We start from the raw sequence: 18,479 nt of genomic DNA, 5'->3' as shown, positions 1-18,479 counted from the left end.
GAGACCCTAGGTTCAATCCCCAGCACTTTCAAAACAAAAAATAAAGGTTAATTGAAGTGAGAACTCCAGAAAACCTAACGAATTTTGGCCTTTTTTCTCCTTTTAAAAACTGAGAGTATCCCCCCCTAGCTTTATTCTCTAGGACCAGGACTAATTAATTGAGCTCTTTCATAAAATACAAGAGATAATAGTACATTTGTTTCATGGGTTGTCAAACTAGGACATAATAGGGTATTTGTGGCTCATGTGGATTTGTCACAGATAAAACTTTATTAATCCAATCTTTAAAATTATATTTACGCTATATAAAATATGTCTAGGTTATGTATCATAATTATATAGCATAGTTTTTGTTGACAGAGACCCCTGTTAAGTATGCAGATGGAACTACCACATATGGCTTGTCAATTTTCAAAGAGACTCTCCATATAGCATGAGAGTGTTCTCTGGGGTCACTGACAGTCAGATCCTGAGTCTTAGCTGTGCTGTTTCTCTTGGGATGTCATCATGGGCTTGAAATAATTACAGCTGTGCTCACTGTTTTTTAGCGGACCACTGTGTGAGTCGTTGTGACTCCCAAAGCTGCATCCTAGCCCAGGAGGAAGAGCAGTACCTGCAGACTGGAGACCCCCAACTGACTCGACATGTCCTGCTGTGTCTACTTCTCATCATTGGCCTGTTTGCTGTAAATCCTTCTTCTGCTTCGAGTTGGGGTTATGTCTTTAATTATTGGCTTCTCTCAGAGAAGTATGGTGGCTAGGTCATCTGAATTTTAACATTTAATTAAGTGTTTGAGGCACAGGGATGGAGCAAGGAGTGAATCGTTAATTCTGTTGCCCAGTCACTCCAATGGTCTGTTGTATGTGCAATCACTTATTCATTCTATACTCTTGAACCTGGAATTTGTCAAAACAAGGTATTTCCATGCTATATGCAAGACTACTTACTCCTGACAGTGGACAAATAGCTAAATTATCTCTCTAAAGATATTTTCAGATAAACTTTTATTTGTTTGGTTTGTTTGCTTTTGGTTTTTCAAGACAGGGTTTCTCTGTGACTTTGGGGGCTGTCCTGGAACTAACTCTTGTAGACGAGGCTGGTCTCGGACTCACAGAGATCCTCCTGCTTCTGCTTCCTGAGTGCTGGGATTAAAGGTGTGTGCCACCACAGCCAGGCTCTCAGATAAACTTTTAAAAATAAAAGTGCGTTGGTGGCACAAAAACCACATATATGAAAACATACACATAAACCTTTAAATTTTTTAATTGTGAAAACCTTCAAACTATAGAAAGAACAAGAAAAACATCCATCACACTAATGCCTTCTAATTTTTTCTTTTTCATTATTATTTTTTTTTGTGTGCTAGAGATTGGACCAGGGCTTCATGAATGTTAATCACAAGCTTAACTACTGGCCTCTATCCTCAGCCCTGCCTACTAATTTTTCAGCACACACTGCATGATTGTAAAAGAACAGTCAGACTTCTGTGTTGCTTTTTTCACCTGTGTCAAACAAGGCTACTTGACTGAAGTGTTCAAAGTCATTGTTTTAAATTACTTCCAAATAACCACAAAAAGCAACATCATAATTTATTCAAGTACTTCTTGAATTGTTCACAATTTTTCAAAATGCCCTAATAAACACCTCCAGACATTTGTATTTCCTATTAGTAGATCTTCGAAGTTGATAACCCTGCATCAAAATCTAGAAGCATTTCTATGACACAGATGTGTTCTACTGATTCTTTTCCAAAGGGGTAGTGCATGTCCTCATGCCAGCATAAAATACTGAAGGATTTTCAATGCTATAAGTACAGTGCTTTATTTTATTGTGTACATTCCTTTAATTATAGAAGGGGTTTTATTTGTTATCCTCATCTGTGAATTATCAGTTGTTACACATAATCCCTTAAAATGGTTCAAGTGTGACTCCCTAGAGATGGGAGATGGGCCAGAAGCCTCTGCAGCCTTTTCACACTTGGACGTTCATTACGTAGCATGATATTAGCCAGCAACACTTGACGGCCATCTAAGAACTAAAGTCAAAAACTAAGAACTGCTGCCAAAAACTGCTGCTTAGTGACACAATTGTTTTATTGTGTCAAACTAATTTTAAAATTCATCCTGTGTAGGCTAGTCAGCAGGCCTGATATATTATGTAAGCTCCTGTATTATGGCTCATGTCTTCTTGCTTCAAATTTAATCAGAATAGACACTGTTTGAATGGCATCTGTCAAGAGGAGAGGTTGAAACCTCTTGTTTGAAAGACAAAGCTTCTACATTCTCTCGGTGTTTTTCCCCTTCAGTCTTTCCCCCCTAATTATTAGCTAGAGAAGTCATCACACTGTGCGCTGGGTAGAGAGAAGCGATTCTCGTGTCTAATTTTTAAGCTCCTCTTTCTTCCCTTTACAGAATCTCTCTAGTTGTTTGTGGTGGCTGTTCAACCACGAGACTGGACGACTCTATGTGGAACTGCAGTTTTTCTGTGCCGTGTTTAACTTTGGCCAGGTATTTATTTACTGGGAGCTGAGAGGGCTCTGTTTTCTTGAGTGAGTTGATTGCGGGGTGGTGAGGTGCAGACGTTGTTTTCTTGGACATCAAAGGGGTTCAGTCTGTTTATCAGCTGCTGGTACGCACGGCAGCTGACAGCTGCTGCCTGTCTCCCTGTAGAGATGAATTATTATAGTGGTTGAAGTCATCAAAATGTATGCTGAGTGTTTCAACCAGAAATACCAAAGTCTTTTTTTTTTTTTTGCTTTAGCATTGAAATGAAGAATAATGATTTAAGTAGGAACAAGATGTCCCCAAATCCTTCTTAAACTCCTTATGATCTTCACAGCTCACTTTGGAAAATAACCACGTGCTTTTCTGAACCTTTAGTTTGACCACTTAACACTACTAAATATCACATGGTTTTTGAATGACAGGTACTTAAGTTGGTATTGTAAAAATCATGTGTTGTATAAATACATTTCAGCAGAAACAGTAGTAACCTTTCTTCAAAAGTCTACCATGTACCAACTCTTGTTAAGGATTTTATGTTCATCATCTCATATAAATGCCAAAATACCTACAAATTAGATACTATCATTCCCCCTCTCTTGTTACTACTAAAATTGGTATTTAATGTCTGGCACTTAGAAGGCTCTGGGTTTAATTCCTAGCATTTGGGACAAAAGGGAGCTATTTAAAGAAAAATAACATTTTAAATTTTGGGAAATAACTTTATATGCAAAGTTCAAAATTTGATCTTTTCAACCTGCTTTTATTATCCCTTCCTTTCTAAGGTGCTGGGGATCAAATTTTCACTTATGCATACTAGGCATACTAGTACATGTAGTACATGTAACTACACTGAACCACACCCCCAATTTGAACCCTTACTTTTTTATTAGAGGATATTCATAAACTATTAACTTAAAAAATACTGTGTTGGATATCACTGCTTATTAAATTTGAAATATTTTGCCATATAAGATCGTTATAATTTGTCAGTTTCTGCTCCTACATGTTTTTGCCTTCCACTAACCACTCAAAGTGTTTCCTGTTTGTTTTGATATTGTTATTGGAAGAAAACCAGCAAAGTATAAAGAAACACATTATGTAATTAGTTCATTACAGACACACATGGGCACCCCAGAGCCATCTGATACTAGTCTCACTTTGTGAAACTATTTAGGATCTGACATTAGCCAAGAATAGAATACTAGGCTGAAAATTCACAGTCCCCCTTAGCAGTTTACATTCAGAGAGCCCACTCCAGATTGAGCCATGCTAGGGCAGGAACCAAGCAAGCTCCATTCCACAGGGCTTTGTCATGGCAGGAATGTCACACTTCAAATGCTGCCTACACAGCTTATGTCTCAAGTGGCTCAAAGGCCTGAGAAGACACAATCTCACTCCAATTCTATTTTCTTTTTAAGGACTTGGTGCGGTGCGGTGTTCCCGTCTGACTATCTGTAGTTAGGACGATCAAGTCTTTGTACTATTTTGTATTTAAAAACGTATAATTATGTGTGCGTGTGTCTTATGGTGTGTCTGGGGAAGATGGGGTATGTGCGTATTAGTCCAGTTGCCTGGGGAGCCAGAAGAGGGTGTCGGATCCCCTGGCACTGAGTCCCAAGCAGTTTTGAGCCACTCAGAACTGAGCCAGCTATGTACCCCCCACTGCTAAGTGCACCCTCTACCCTCACACATCAGTGCATGAAGGACCATGCTCGCAATACGTAAGTCTTTGAGGGATCTTTCATATCTACGACATAGTGCTAACTGTATTACAATTAGATATCACAGCCCTTCTTAATTATATTTATGAAGTTTCAACAGAAAAATAGTAAGTACTTAGACACACACACGCCCACAGAGATTTCCTTTTCAAAAAGGGGGAACAAAAAATGTAGGCTTTAAATGACTGTGGTTCTCCTTTAGGGAGCTGGTGTGCAAATGCGGTTCTTCAGCACTGGCTTTTAGCACCCATCATCGTCACTAGGACAGAGTGACTGGGAAGAGGCAAGGAGCGGGCGGGCGGGGTGCCATGTGTGCCTGCAGGCACTGACCTTTAAGTCTGCTTCGTATGCTGAGTTTAAGACGTTGCTCTGCCCACTGTCAGCTGCTTCCTCTGCTATCAATGTCTTCATTTCTGTCTTAAGGTTTTACTGTTAAATTCAGACAGAATAACTGTTTTCTCCCCTAGGGATTTATTTCCTTTGGAATCTTCGGCTTGGACAAACATTTAATCATCCTACCTTTCAAAAGAAGGTAAATTCAGTTTTGAAATAAGCCTATGTACCTAAGGGCGATGACAAGGCCATTCTATTAAAATATTGATACCTTTATACTTTTATATCTGTTAGGAGACCATAAATACCACACAAAGGTTATCTGTGGAATCACGGATTTGTTGCAAATAATTGCAGAGAAAGTATTAGAAGTATTATAAATCCAGCAATGCAATTTGCATTTTAACAAGAATTGATGGGCACTGACTTCTGTCTATGCTATTAACTACAGTTAAATGAAACTTGGAAATGGCAGTAGTAGGTGGCGTGTTCCCCCATCATAGTCTGCATCTGACTGTTTTTCTCCTTTGACAATAGGCTTTCTCTTTCTATAAAACTAAGAGTTTACGGAAAATTCAAGGGTTCTCTCAACTTTGGGGTTTTACTGGCTTCCAAGAAGGTTTCTTTTAATTAAGATCATGGTTTCTTTGTGAAAAATAACAAGGTAAAAGTTTCAACACAGGGGTGGAAAGAGAAACAGGGGAAAATGTTTGTTCATTTTCTCTCAAGGGAAAATTCATAGACACTAGAAATGCTGATAGAATTCAAGCTACCTACTCTATAAGGAGTGCCAATTAATAGTGTCTGTCCCTTCTCCGCCATTATCACATTCTTTATCTTCACTAAGATGTCATTGCTAAGGGTCATCATCATTTCTAAAAGAAAAATATAATAGAAAAGCCACTCAACTTAGTTGCCAGCTTCATAATGTTGGCCAACTCAATTGTTATATTTGCCTGGATAGACAAAACGGGCTGCCTTATACTCCAGATTCTGGCATTTGTTTCTGTGCTACTAATGGTGGAAATGGTGAATAAAATGCTTACGTAGTTACCTTGGTTGGTTTTGGTTTGGTTTTGGTTTCTGAGGCAGTCTGAGGCATCCGGCTGAGTTTGTAAGTTATGTCTGTGTTTCAAAAAGGTCAAACACAGAAGAAATACCTTAGTAGAAACTGAAGTGGGTCAAGCATGTCTAGAGAGTGTATAAAATGGTCAGCCACACCCTGATCTGCTCACAGAGCATGTGTAGAAGAACAGGGATGTTTCTGGTTTGGAGACTAATGACATCCGGGTGTTGGTGACAGCTTTGGTGAGTGGATTTGAAATAGCTACTTGGTGAGGCAGGTTGGATCTTCTCATACTTGTTTTCTTTCCTTAAGAAACAGCCCGCTTAAATTTTGGTTTTCAGGCTTGAATTCCTGTGGAACAATAAGGAGACGGCAGAAAACAGAGAGTCCCCTGTCTCTGAGGAGATAAAAATGACCTGTCAACAGTTTGTACATTACCACCGTGACCTCTGCATCCGAAACATCGTCAGAGAAAGAAGGTAAAGCTGGCACAGCATTCAGAAACACAGATTGCAGGTTACTAAGATTAGGTTTTAACAAACTGATAGCTGTGGGTAAGTTTATAGTTTAGGAAATAAGATATAAAAATAACATATCACTTTGATTTTTACCTTTGATATCAGTTAGCTCCTGGTTTCTATATAAAATGTGAGCTGTAAAAGGATCCAGTGTGACAGGGTTTTAACACTCTTCATGTTGGCCATTAGTGTCTGTCACAGAGCACTGAAAACCAGTAGATTCAGCACGGGTTTTATGTTCTCATCCCTAGTGCTATGTCATTCATATTACTAGCGATGCTGTCAAGAGAATGAGATGAAATTTCTACCTCTTAATTAATCCTATGATATTTATTTCACCTCAAGTCCTAGTCATTATTTTTGTGACATCATATTTATTCTTCTAATCCCCAAGGTACAGAATATGCTGCAGCAGGAAACGATGAACTATGAATAATCAGATATTACAGTGCCCATAGTTTTAGTTGTCAAGAAAGAGGAAATTAAACAAAGCAAAAAGAAAGAAAGAAAGAACCGGGGCTGGAGGGATGGCTCAGAGGTTAAGAGCACTGCCTGCTCTTCCAAGGGTCCTGAGTTCAATTCCCAGCAACCACATGGTGGCTCACAACCGTGATGAGATCTGATGTCCTCTTCTGACCTGCAGTCACACATGCAGGCAGAACACTGTATACATAATAATAATATAAATAAATAAACAAATAAATAAATCCTTTTTAAAAATAAAGAACCTAATACTTTTATGTGTATTTCTAAAGATTTGGAGACTACTATTCCAGGTGGCTCATTTCTAAGCACTGTCCCACTATACTCAACATGCATGCCCTTACAACCAGAACAATACAGCCTGGTAGAGGAAGTGGGAAGAGACTCCTGAGTGGAAAAACAAAAACAAACAAACAAAAAAAAGAACTCCCCAGACAGCACTTCTTGGCAAGTTCAATTCTTAAAACCTGAGATTTCCTTTTCTTTAGAAAAAAACAAACAAACAAACCTCCCCGGGGCCTGGAGAGATGGCTCAGCAATCGAAAGCTCTTGTCTTGCAGAGATCCAGCTTCTCGGTTTTCAGCACCCACACAGTGGCTCGCAAACTTCTGTAACTGTAGTTTCAGGGGATCCAACTCCCTCTTCTGGCCTCCTTGGGCACCAGGCATGCACACGGTGCACATACATACATGCAGGCAAAACACTTACACACATAAAGCAATAATAAGTAAACCACAGAGGAAAATCTTACTTTGATAGGCAGATGTCTATGATGAGCCTTGCCCAAATACTGACAATGATAAACTCTGGAGAAAAGTGACTTTTCTGCCTTGAAAGGTTGAGCACAATTTCAGGACACTGCCTATGGATAGTTTGAACCGTTTAACATCGCTTTAAACTTTTCTTTTAAGAAAATTCACAGCGTGCTTGCCAACTGTCAGGAAGCAGAATTCTTAGCATTTGCTGAGCTACCAGGTCCCAGATGGCTGAATGGGCACCAGCTGGTATAAACCAGCTGATTCCTGCTCCTTTCCAGGATCGGCAGCCTGTCCCCTGTCACATTCTCTGACACTCTGTACTATTACATAGGCTCTTAAGACAGCTGCCAGATCACAGCAATCAAGAAACAAATATCTTCAGTTACTGACTGGGACAGAAGGTATCACCTCTACATTAAAAAGACCCAGACACTGACTCGAACATGGATATTTTATCTAATAGAATTTTTTCTAATTCTTAGATGTGGAACTTTGTATTTGTGATAAAATGCTCTAAGTTTCTGACACCTGTTTGTCATTTCATCTTGCTCTTCACCCTCCGTTTCCTGCTGTCGAGCACTGTAGATCTCACAGCTTGATTGACGCTTGCAGAGGTTCCTGCTGGCTCGTGCACATTTGTAGGAAAATGTTCATAATTCATGCAATTGGTTCTCTTGTTCTGCATTTCTTTCTCTTTATCTGCTCATGCTTAAGCAATCCAAATTCGCATTAGGAAGACAAATATTAAACAACCCGAAGCAAATCAAAATCAAAGCGCGCCTCCCGGAGAAGATTGTTTTGTTTTGTTTTTTATCTGATGAATGTGCATGTGTCTGTGTGCATGTCTTTGGAGATCAGAAGAGGGTGTCACATCCCCTGCAGCTGGAGCTACAGGCAGTTCTGAGCTGCTGACGTAGATGCTGGGAACTGAACTGAGGTCCTCTGGAAGAACACTGAGTACCCCTAACCAGTGAGCCATCTCTCCAGCCCCAAAGCATACTCTTGAGGTTTTGAGTTTGCTGTAGGACAGATTTCACTCGTTTGCTCCGATTCCTAATAAAGCAAATGAGTGTGCTGACTGCTGACGGAAAGAGTGTTTGTGGGTACTGGAAGCTGAACATGAAGTTTGGTTTCAGCAGGTTAATAAAACCATAGAACGACTTTTGTTCTTTGAGATAGAATCACATCATGTAACCTATGCTCAAACCCAATTCTGTTGCCTCAACCTCTCAGGTGGTCGGTTACAGCCATGCATCACAAACACAACTATAACAGTCAGTGATAACCAGTCATCTGTAAGATAGTAAAGTACCTGTTACATAAGCATAAAAACCAGGGCTGGTCTTTAAAACCCGACTGAAAGTTGGACTAGAGCCATGTGCCTGTCACCTCAGGCCTACTGGGGAGAGAAAGCAGCCAAATCCATGAGCTTTAGGCTCAGTGAGACTCTGCCCCAATCACGGTGGAGAGCAATTGAGGAAAGACACAAACATTGACCTCAGACTTCCAAATACAAGTGCATGCAAGTGCATATAACACACATACACACAGCCCATGCTGCTATTAAAGATACTTCTTTGGGAGGGGCTCTTCCAGAGGACCTGGGTTTGATTCCCAGTAGGCACATGGCAGCTGCAACCATCTGTTAACTCCAGTTCCGGGCAATCTCATGCCCTCTTTTGGCCTCACGAGCATGAGGACTGGATTTGGGATCCCCAGGATCCACATAGAAGCTGGGCAGGTGTGGTGGCCTGCATGTAATCCCAGCAGCAGGTAGACACAGGCAGGGGATCTGTCTGGGGGCCATCTGGCAAGCTAGACTAGCTGGAATGGGTGACGTCCGGGTTCAGTAAGAGACCCTGCTTAAATACATAAAGTGAGGAGGAATCAAAGTCACCCATTGTCAACTTCAGGCTTCTACATGTATGTGTACATACATGTACCTCATACACAATACATTCAAATATGCATAAGCACAGGGACACATGCCACACACATACACACCTGTGCTTCCTTCCAGAAAGAACTTTTTCTCAGGCAATACACTTATCTGTGTCGTTTTTAAAAAGTGTTTGTTTTCATGATCATTACTGGCATGTTTTATTTTTCACCCGTCTCTCTAGGGTCAGGAAAGGTAACACAGTTCCATTTCTGTCGTGCTCTTAACTGTCATTCTGTCTTTCCTCATTTCCTTTCTATTTTTCTTTGCTCATCCTCTGTCATGCAGCGCTGACACCAGAATTACAGAACATATGGCTGAATCATTCCTTTGACACACAGGTGCGGTGCAAAGACTTCCGCCGGGACTTTCTGTGGCTGTGACCTGGTGAACTGGCTAATAGAAGTCGGCCTTGCCTCTGACCGTGGTGAAGCTGTGATCTATGGGGACAGACTGGTGCAGGGGGGAGTCATCCAACACATCACCAATGAATATGAATTTCGGGACGAGTATCTGTTTTACAGATTCCTTCAGAAGAGCCCTGAACAGAGTCCTCCTCCTGTTACTGTAAGCAACCCTCAACAGGAAGGTTACAAAGAAACTGGCCACTCATCGCCATCCTCACTGTCCCCTAAGACTTAAATTACGAAGAACCCCGCGTGTACTCCTACACTCTAGCCTCACATCTGGCACTCCTAGCTGTGGGTCCTCGCTTGGGCAGGCTACCTTTCTGAGCCTCTGTCATCTCTCCTGTAAGTGGCAAATGCATTCCTACCCGTACTGACATCCTGTGACCTTACGTGAATGGAAAGCACATAGGAAACTGACAAGAGAAGCCTGGACCTAAACAATAATGCTATAGGTGCTTCGACTATACCAATATTTTAAAATCATTTCTTTCAGCAACTGTTCATTATAATTTCAATGTTATATTCAACTGGCTGGTATTTTTAAATTGCCGCATTTGGCAGGATTGCTGCTCTAAAAATGAACCTTAGCGATCACACTTCCCCAAACAGACTTTTATTGTTCTAGTAAAAACTTTTATTTCTCCCTCCACTTCTTTGACAAATACTACCATTTAAAAATTAAAACTACTGTTTTGTTTCTGAGATAAGGTCTCATGTAGCCAGGCTGACCTCAAATTCCCTATGTAGCCAAGGAAGCTTTTGAACTGATCTTCCTGCCTCTGCCTCCTGAGTTCAGGGCCTATTTGTGTGTGCCACCATGCCTGGCTAACCCCACTGTTTTTTAAAAGTAAGTTTTAAATTTATTTTTGATAAAATATCAATTTTAAAGCTTTATCTTTTCTTGATTTCTATCTAAAGTACTAATGTGTGCCAATAAGAACATGATTATCTCTATAATCTTTGCAGTTAAAATTTTAAGTAGTTTGAGCATATTTATTTAAATGTTATCAAAAGTATTGCTATGAGATGTACTATTTCTGGTACTTTCAAAGTATCATGTTGTAGAAAAAACCTATTTTATTCCCTGCCTTGAAAAAGTATATAGTCAGAAATTTAAAATTAGAAACCTAGCAATCCTACCTTTACAATTCAATCTTTAATGTGTGCATGTCTAAAAATCTGTAAGTTTAAAAAGTACCAATTGTTGCTCAGTCCACTAAGACCCTTTCTAAAACTGACATGAACTAGACAGCTAGCTCGAAAGCATCAGGTCTTTCTTGCTGGTCTGGAGGCTGGGTAGTGTAAGATCAAGCCCGCAGTGAGCAGCTGGGGCCAGGGTCAGGTTCACTGATGTTGCCGCATAGGGTGGGAGGCAAGGGCCCATTATTTATGGGGTTAATAAAAGGGGCCCTGACCCTTTTAATGTAGCAAATACATAAAAAACAAAAACTTAGCCGGTGGTGCACGCCTTACAGAGAAACTCTGTCTTGAAAAACAAAAAAACAAAACAAAACAAAACAAAAAAACTTGCATGGAAGCCTAGTGTATTTAAAAAGAAATGACAATCATGTTATGATCATGGAATTGGATGTTGTAGGCAGAAAAATTCAGTATAAAACTTAGGGGGACACAAGACACACCCACACTGTGACTCCCAATGCCCAGGAGTACACAGGACACTTGCTCTAGCACCACTGGTGACACAGGACAGAATTTACACGCATGCAAGCAGCTCAGATTCAAGTGCAGGAAGCGTTTGTGGGTAAGCCGTTAAGTATGTTCTTTTATTTTCACAAGTGGAATCCGAGACATTATTTTCCATGGGAGATTCTAAAAGAAAGCCATAGATCAGAGTGATTTGCAGTTTCAGATGATAAAGGCCTTTAAAGGGGTGTTTCTAGGATTAATGATAAGTTAATTTTATTAAATGAAAATATTTGTATATTACTTTCTCACTGACAGCACGTTTCTCAATAAATACTTATTTTAACTTGTATTGTCAACGGCTTTTCCTTGAATAATCCAAATAATGGTGACCATACCACACAAGTCTTGTCTGTAAATTCTCAGTGCTTTCTCGGGTGAGTTTCTGGTACTGCAGTTTGGAGCAAGCAGGCTGTCAGTAAACATGCTTTAGAAATACCATTTGAAGACTGGGCATAAGTGACAATGGAAGTGTAGTCTCAAACTGTAAAGTGTTCTTCAGGAAAAGATGGCCTTTACATCTCTGCAGTCATTTGATGAAAACCTGAAGCAATTAATTTTTGTTGTTTTTCAAGACAGGTCTCTCTGTGCAGTCCTGGCTGTCCTGGAACTTGCTCTGTAGACCAGGCTGGCCTCAAACTCACAGATCTGCCTGCCTCCTGAGTGCTGGGATTAAAGGTGTGTGCCAGTATTGTAAAAGTATTTTGTAAAATTCTGTTTGGAATTAGCCAGGCAGTGGTGGTTCACACCTTTAATCCCAGAACTCAGGAGGCAGACATAGGTGAATCTCTTGAGTTTGAGGCCAGCCTTGTCAGAGAATGAGTTTCTGGACAGCTAGGCTACACAGAGAAAACCTGTCTCAAACAAACAAACAAACAATACTTCTACAAAACCAAACTGTTTTACAAAAAGAAACTTTCTAAAATTTCACCTTGTATAATTATTTTTAAGGAAATGTATTGGAGATTAATATATAAACTTATATTTTCAAAGATCAATCAAGCCAATTTTGTGTAAAACAACTAAGTTTATTATTTTTTACTTTTACAACACTAAAATTTCTAAAATACATCCCAAGGCATTAATTACCAAGATGAGTATTCATATCTCAAATATCCTGTTGTATATATATAGTGAAAATCTCTACAAATTGACTCACATATCCTTATAAACCTTAAATCTTTCTAGGGTTCAAATTTATGAGACTACCAAGTTATACAGATAAATTACCTAGCTAATTTATTTAACTTTACATTTCTGTAGAAGGGTCTGTATAAGTTCTTTTCACCAGTATTTGGATGTTCCTCCAACAAATATTATCTAATAGTAAAGCATCCAGATATAATATTGAACAATGGGCCTTCATGGAACCTCTGTTCCACTGTGAAATAATTAAATGTATGATTAATTGGGAGTCACATATAATCCTGATTATATGGAAGGAAAATGCCTGAGAAACTCATTTGTTAGGGAGCCCACGGGCGAAAAGAACCACTTCCACAGAAGAGGTCCCAGGAGAGGGTACAGCCATGAGGAAGCAATGCACACTGGGTACATTTAAGGACTTGAAAGACCACCATTGCTGAAACAAAAATCAACAGCAAATGTGTACTAACACATAAAAAGGGCAGAGAAAGTCAACAGTGTCTCTCCATGGCATTTGGTAAGGACTGTGGCTTTACCCTAAGAACAATGAGCTTTAAGAGTTTTAGACTTGGGTGGGAGGGGCCAGGGAGATGGCTCATGGTTAAGAAAGAGTTGCTTGTTTTTCTTACAGAGGATCTAGGTTTGGTCCCCAGCACCCACAGGCAGGGTGGCTCACAGCCATCTGAAACTCCAGTTGCAGAGGATCCCATACCCTCTGAGGGCACCAGGCGTGTGTGTGGTACACAGACATACATGGAGCAAACCATTCATAAAATAGAATTTTAAAAAACTAAAAAAAAGGAGACTCCCTTCTAAAATAAATAAATAAATAATAATAAACACCTGATTATAGAATGGGGCAAGATCTAGACACCTCATCAAAGAAGGTTTACACATGAAAATAAGCATTCAAAATGAAGCTCAGTATCATATGCTATTTGGGATTACAAATTAAACTGAGAAACTGCAAGGTCAGAGGTTCATTAGAATGACCAAATTCCAAAACACTGACAATTGGCCAGGACAGAACAATGGGCTGGAGGGGTGGAAATGGCAACTTCTGGAAGACAGCTTGGCAGTTTCTCATTCACACCAGAGGACCTGCAGTTACCTTGGTTTTTATCTAAAATGGGTTGAACACTTAGAACTACACAACAACTTGCACATGGATATTTACACACAATTGCCAGAGTTTGGAAGCAACCAAGATGTGCTTTAGTAGTGATACACCCCACAGAAAGGCATGATTCCATGCTAAGAAGAAATGAGCTATCCAGGCAGAGGCATGGTGAAAGCTGTGTGTTGAAAAAGTCAATCTGAAAAGACTACCAACTGTAAGAGTCCAACTGCACAGCACTCTGAGAAAAGGAAAACTACTCAGAGAACAAGAGGACTAACAGTTCTCAGGGGCTGAGGCCTTAGACTTAATATTTTCCTACGGTAATCACCTTTTGCCTAAAGCACAAAAACTCACTTTGCATTGGAAAAAGAAAAAAAAAAGCTTGAAGCTTTCTTTTTCTTTTTCTTTCCAAGACAGGTTTCCCGAGACAGGGTTTCTCTGTGGCTTTGGAGGCTGTATTGGAACTAGCTCTTGTAGACCAGACTGGTCTTGAACTCACAGAGATCCACCTGCCTCTGCCTCCCGAGTGCTGGGGTTAAAGGAGTGTGCCTTTAACTGAGAGAATGACTTACGGGCACTACAGAATACGTTAAGCATAGCCCATGCATCATGTTTATGTTTTGTGCTTTATGCAACTGAATACTAATTACAGAGGTTTTAACGGTCAAAATATCACTTAATATTATGAAGGAAAACTCAGATCTCCTGAAAGTAGTTTTGTATCATGTACCAGGGCAGTAAGGAAGATTTTTGACTACTTAACATATTATTAAGAACTAATATTTGACTGATAAATTTTAATTTCATCTTTTACACATTGAGTAAAGAGATTAACAGTTTTATCCACGTCAAGATGTTTGTTTTGGAGGACTGATTCCATCTCTTCAAACATTTCTTTTTCCAACTTCCTCATGTTGTCTAACGTTGTTTTTCTTTTTTCCTAATTAAAATAATAAAACTAAATGCACATACATGAATCTAACAAAATTCTAATCCAATAGCAAGGTTTATTTATTCTGGCTTCTACTGGTTTGGTTATTTTCCTATTCTGTAGATGCAAAAGGAATGAAAAAAAAAAAGAATGGTTTTCTTTGGGAAAAATCATTGCTCTAGATTCAATTAATGCACAAATACCAAAATTAGTTATTTTTAGTTGAAAACATAAGAACAAGCACACAGTATTAATAAACAAGAAGGGCCACACAGTATTACTAAATAGGAAATTCAGAACAAGGCAAATGGAAATTTGCTTTAATTGTATATGACAAAGTGTACTGAAAATCAAGACCAGGACATTTTTGTGGATTTAGAGCTTCTGTATTTAAAGCCAATTTGATCTGATTAAGGAAATGGGCCTGAAGGTTAGCCTCAGTGGCAGAATGTTTGCCTAGCATGCTTGAGGACTTGGGTTCAACCCCAAGGATAGCAGATAAATAAATGCTAATAAATTCCTTCACACCAAGGGAAAGAAACGGCAATGTTCAAGAGGAAAAGCAATGAAAAGGTATTTCTCCTGGTGTCCATGACTCTTAGAGAAAGCAGCACTTTTCCTATCCTGAAGACTGAACTCAGGACCTTGTACATGCAGGACAAACACTCTACCTCTCATTTCCAACCTAAAAAGGAATGATTTTTTAAATAATTCAAAAGTCATCAATTTGGATCTAGAGGATCTATTGAAAACTTCTGAACAATTTTGGGACAAAGTGCCAGCCTGGTCTACAGAGCAAGTTCCAGGACAGCCTCCAAAGCTACAAAGAAACCATGTCTCAAAAACCTCAAAAATTAAACAAACAAATAAATAAAACAATGAGCATCTATCATTCTTGTAATAAAAAAACTAAACTAAAACAACAACAAAATACTAGCTGGGCATGACAGCATACACTTTAAATCCCAGCACTCAGGAGGCAGAGGCAGGTGGATCCCTGTGAGTTCAAGGCCAGCCTGGTCTACACTGCAAATTCCAGGCTAGACAACATCTCCAAACAAAACAATAAACCAAAACTGAAATAAAAAACCTAGCTCATTATTTTATGTCTGCAAAATCTTAATCACTTTTTCTAGCTGTATTTTGTTTTTTTGACAGTGCTAGATATTGGATCTGGGGACTTACACATGCCAGGCAAGCACTCTCTCACTGACGACAGCACCTGAAGTCACTTTCAATTCTAATGTGGGGCTGCAGGATTCAGAACATTATATAAAAGACCAGATTAACTGCCCCCTCAGACAATATGTACTGAACAAATTGTGGGACTTACCTGAGTCTCAGAATCTTTATCAGAATAATAATAATAATAATAATACCTTCCTCGTTTGGTGGTTGTAAAGATTAAATAATACATATAAAGCACATATAATATGTGTTCTGTAACTGTTAGCTGTTGCTACTGTGTTCAAAATTCTAAATTTTTCTAAACGAATATATATATATATATATTTTCTAAAAGTCATAATATATATATACTCTCTTTGTTGGTTTTTTGACAAAGGGTCTCTCTGTGTAGCCCTGACTGTCCTGGAACTCACTCTGTAGACCAGGCTGGCCTTGAATTCAGAGATCTGTCTGCCTCTACTTCCTGAGTGCTGGGATTAAAGGTATATAATACCACTGCCTGGCCTACAACATTTTTTTCTTTTCTCTCTTTCTTTCTTTCTCCCTTTTTTCTTTTTCTTTTCTTTCTTCTTCTTCTTTTTTTTGGGGGGGGGGTTTGAGACAGGGTTTCTTTGTGTAACAGTCTTAGCTGTCCTGGAACTAGCTCTGTAGACCAGGCTGATCTCGAACTCAGAGATCCTCCTGCCTCTGCCTAACCAGTGCTGAGATTATAGGTGCGCACCACCATGGCCCTGGTGACTATTTCTAATGCTATATTTTACATGAAGGAAGTAAAGAAGGCTAATACTCCAAAATTCAAAACTGAATTACACCTTAAAGCTTTCTTAATGTCACAACAAAGAATATAACATAACCATACCTTAGTGTTACTTATCACTTCCCAGGCCTGTTGGTGTTTCTGGTACAGTGGGTGTCTTCTGTCAGGCTTGACATAAGGCTTCTTTGCCATAGGCCTTTCAAGGTCAAATGTTGGTGATTTCGTATCCAACAGTTGTGAAATGTGTGGTACAAATATGAAAGGCTTAAAAACAGACCTAGAAGAAAAGGTCTTTATTGAATTTGCATGTCAAGATATAAAAAATTATTATTGTATCTTCCTAGATCCCTTCTAATTGAGGTTTCTAATAATAATGCATATACTGTAATTAGTTCCTGACTGTTGTGGGATATTATTTTAAGATATATTATATTTGTTTAATGGTACAAAGATGTGTTGCATTCTTTTATGTTGTTTAGCTCTATGAAACTGTTACTTTGCCTGTTTAAAACATCTGATTGTTCTAATAATGAGCCAGATGGCTAATAGCTAGGCAGGAGAGGGAACAGCGGGGCTGCCAGGCAGAGAGAATAAATTGGAGGGGAAATCTAGGCTCAAGAGAAACAAAGAAAGAAAAGGCTACAGAATAGAGAAAGGTAAAAGCCCAGAGGAAATAGGTAGACAGGATAATTTAAGAAAAGCTGGCTAGAGGCTGGAGAGATGGCTCAGAGGTTAAGAGTACTGGTTGCTCTTCCAGAGGTCCTGAGTTCAAATCTCAGCAACCACATGGTGGCTCACAACCATTTGTAGTGAGATCTGGTGCCGTCTTCTGGTATGCAGGCATACATGCAGACAGAACACTGTAAACATATAAATTTCTTTGAGAGAGAGAGAGAGAGAGAGAGAGAGAGAGAGAGAGAGAGAGAGAGGCTGGCTAAAAACAAGCCAAAGCTGGGCATTCATAAGTAAGAATAAGTCTCTGTGTATTTATTTGGAGCTGGGTGGCAGGCCCCCAAGAGCAAAGAGGAAAAAAAACATAACCAAATACGCCTGCCACATTAGTTATTCTGAAGCTCATCTCCCTTGTATATTTAGACAAAAAGACAATGTTTTATTTAGCCCTGTATTCCCAAAGGCCTACCAGATGGCCTGGGACACTAAAAATATTAGAAAAGTAAAAGTTTGTTATTTTCCCAGGGTGACAGCAATCCTAAGTGTCACAGATGCTGGTTATGGCTTAAAGTAAAAAATCAGCACTAGACTTAATGAGGCATGGGTTTCGTCCTAACTGCTAAAAGATATCAATATGAAAAGCTTTAACAATGGAGAAGTAATTATAAAATTGTTGGTAATGTAACATACATTAAGTTTTATAAGAGATACTAACTTAACTGAAGATATGTTATGAAAGTCCTAAGGACACATAACTTTAATTGATAACATTTTATATTGTACATGTATGTATTTTCTAAATAGGGTGCATAAGTGTATCTGGTATAAGATGGCTTAGGCTGTTATATTGTAAATTGGAAATCAGTGAGAAAAGGGACCCACTGTCTTAACAATGCTAGCAATGCCTGTGGGAAAAGGAGTCAGGATAACTGCATACAAGAACCCAACCCAACCCATTAACCTTTTCTTCTCATAAAAATGAGAGCCACTATACACAGAGAGGAAGTGCAAACTAAAACCCAAACAGACAATGCATTAAAAGCTGTGGCCCCAAGGGAGGACACCGCAGTAGTGCTCTTGCAGAAGATGTGTTCAATCCCAGCACCCACAAATCCAGCTCCAGGGGACGCGATGCCTCTGGTCTCTACAGCCACATTCATTTCTCTCTCTCACACACTTTAAAATAACAAAACTTTAAAAAGAAGTAATTGCTTAAACACATTATATGA

At 39.3% G+C, this 18,479-nt stretch overlaps 2 protein-coding genes across 8 annotated transcripts in view; one reads left to right on the top strand and one right to left on the bottom strand.

Moving 5' to 3' along the window:
• Nucleotides 1-11,722, top strand: part of Gpr155 (G protein-coupled receptor 155) — a 42,106-nt gene extending 30,384 nt beyond the window's left edge. For 3 of the 4 annotated variants that reach the window (XM_005065153.3, XM_040745589.1, XM_005065152.3), the window contains 5 exons: nt 549-685; nt 2,412-2,507; nt 4,693-4,757; nt 5,966-6,103; nt 9,664-11,722. In XM_005065153.3, coding sequence (XP_005065210.1) covers nt 549-685; nt 2,412-2,507; nt 4,693-4,757; nt 5,966-6,103; nt 9,664-9,964 — 737 coding nt within the window. In that variant the 3' untranslated portion in view covers nt 9,965-11,722. Of the gene's footprint in view, nt 1-548; nt 686-2,411; nt 2,508-4,692; nt 4,758-5,965; nt 6,104-6,536; nt 6,724-9,663 lie in introns of those variants that run through there. The other variant, XM_013121748.3, reaches the window with a different exon arrangement.
• Nucleotides 1-18,479, bottom strand: part of Scrn3 (secernin 3) — a 65,197-nt gene that overhangs the window by 23,100 nt on the left and 23,618 nt on the right. For 2 of the 4 annotated variants that reach the window (XM_040745591.1, XM_040745592.1), the window contains exons 7-8: nt 16,681-16,855; nt 13,304-14,642 (exon numbers count right to left, since the gene is read on the bottom strand). In XM_040745591.1, coding sequence (XP_040601525.1) covers nt 14,472-14,642; nt 16,681-16,855 — 346 coding nt within the window. In that variant the 3' untranslated portion in view covers nt 13,304-14,471. Of the gene's footprint in view, nt 1-13,303; nt 14,751-16,680; nt 16,856-18,479 lie in introns of those variants that run through there. The other 2 variants (XM_040745593.1, XM_040745594.1) reach the window with 2 other exon arrangements.

The sequence above is a fragment of the Mesocricetus auratus genome, unplaced genomic scaffold (assembly GCF_017639785.1).
Source record: "Mesocricetus auratus isolate SY011 unplaced genomic scaffold, BCM_Maur_2.0 Super-Scaffold_100004, whole genome shotgun sequence".
Lineage (NCBI taxonomy): Eukaryota > Metazoa > Chordata > Mammalia > Rodentia > Cricetidae > Mesocricetus > Mesocricetus auratus.
Note: the sequence above shows the minus strand (reverse complement) of the source record. Positions and strands in the feature narration are given on the sequence as shown.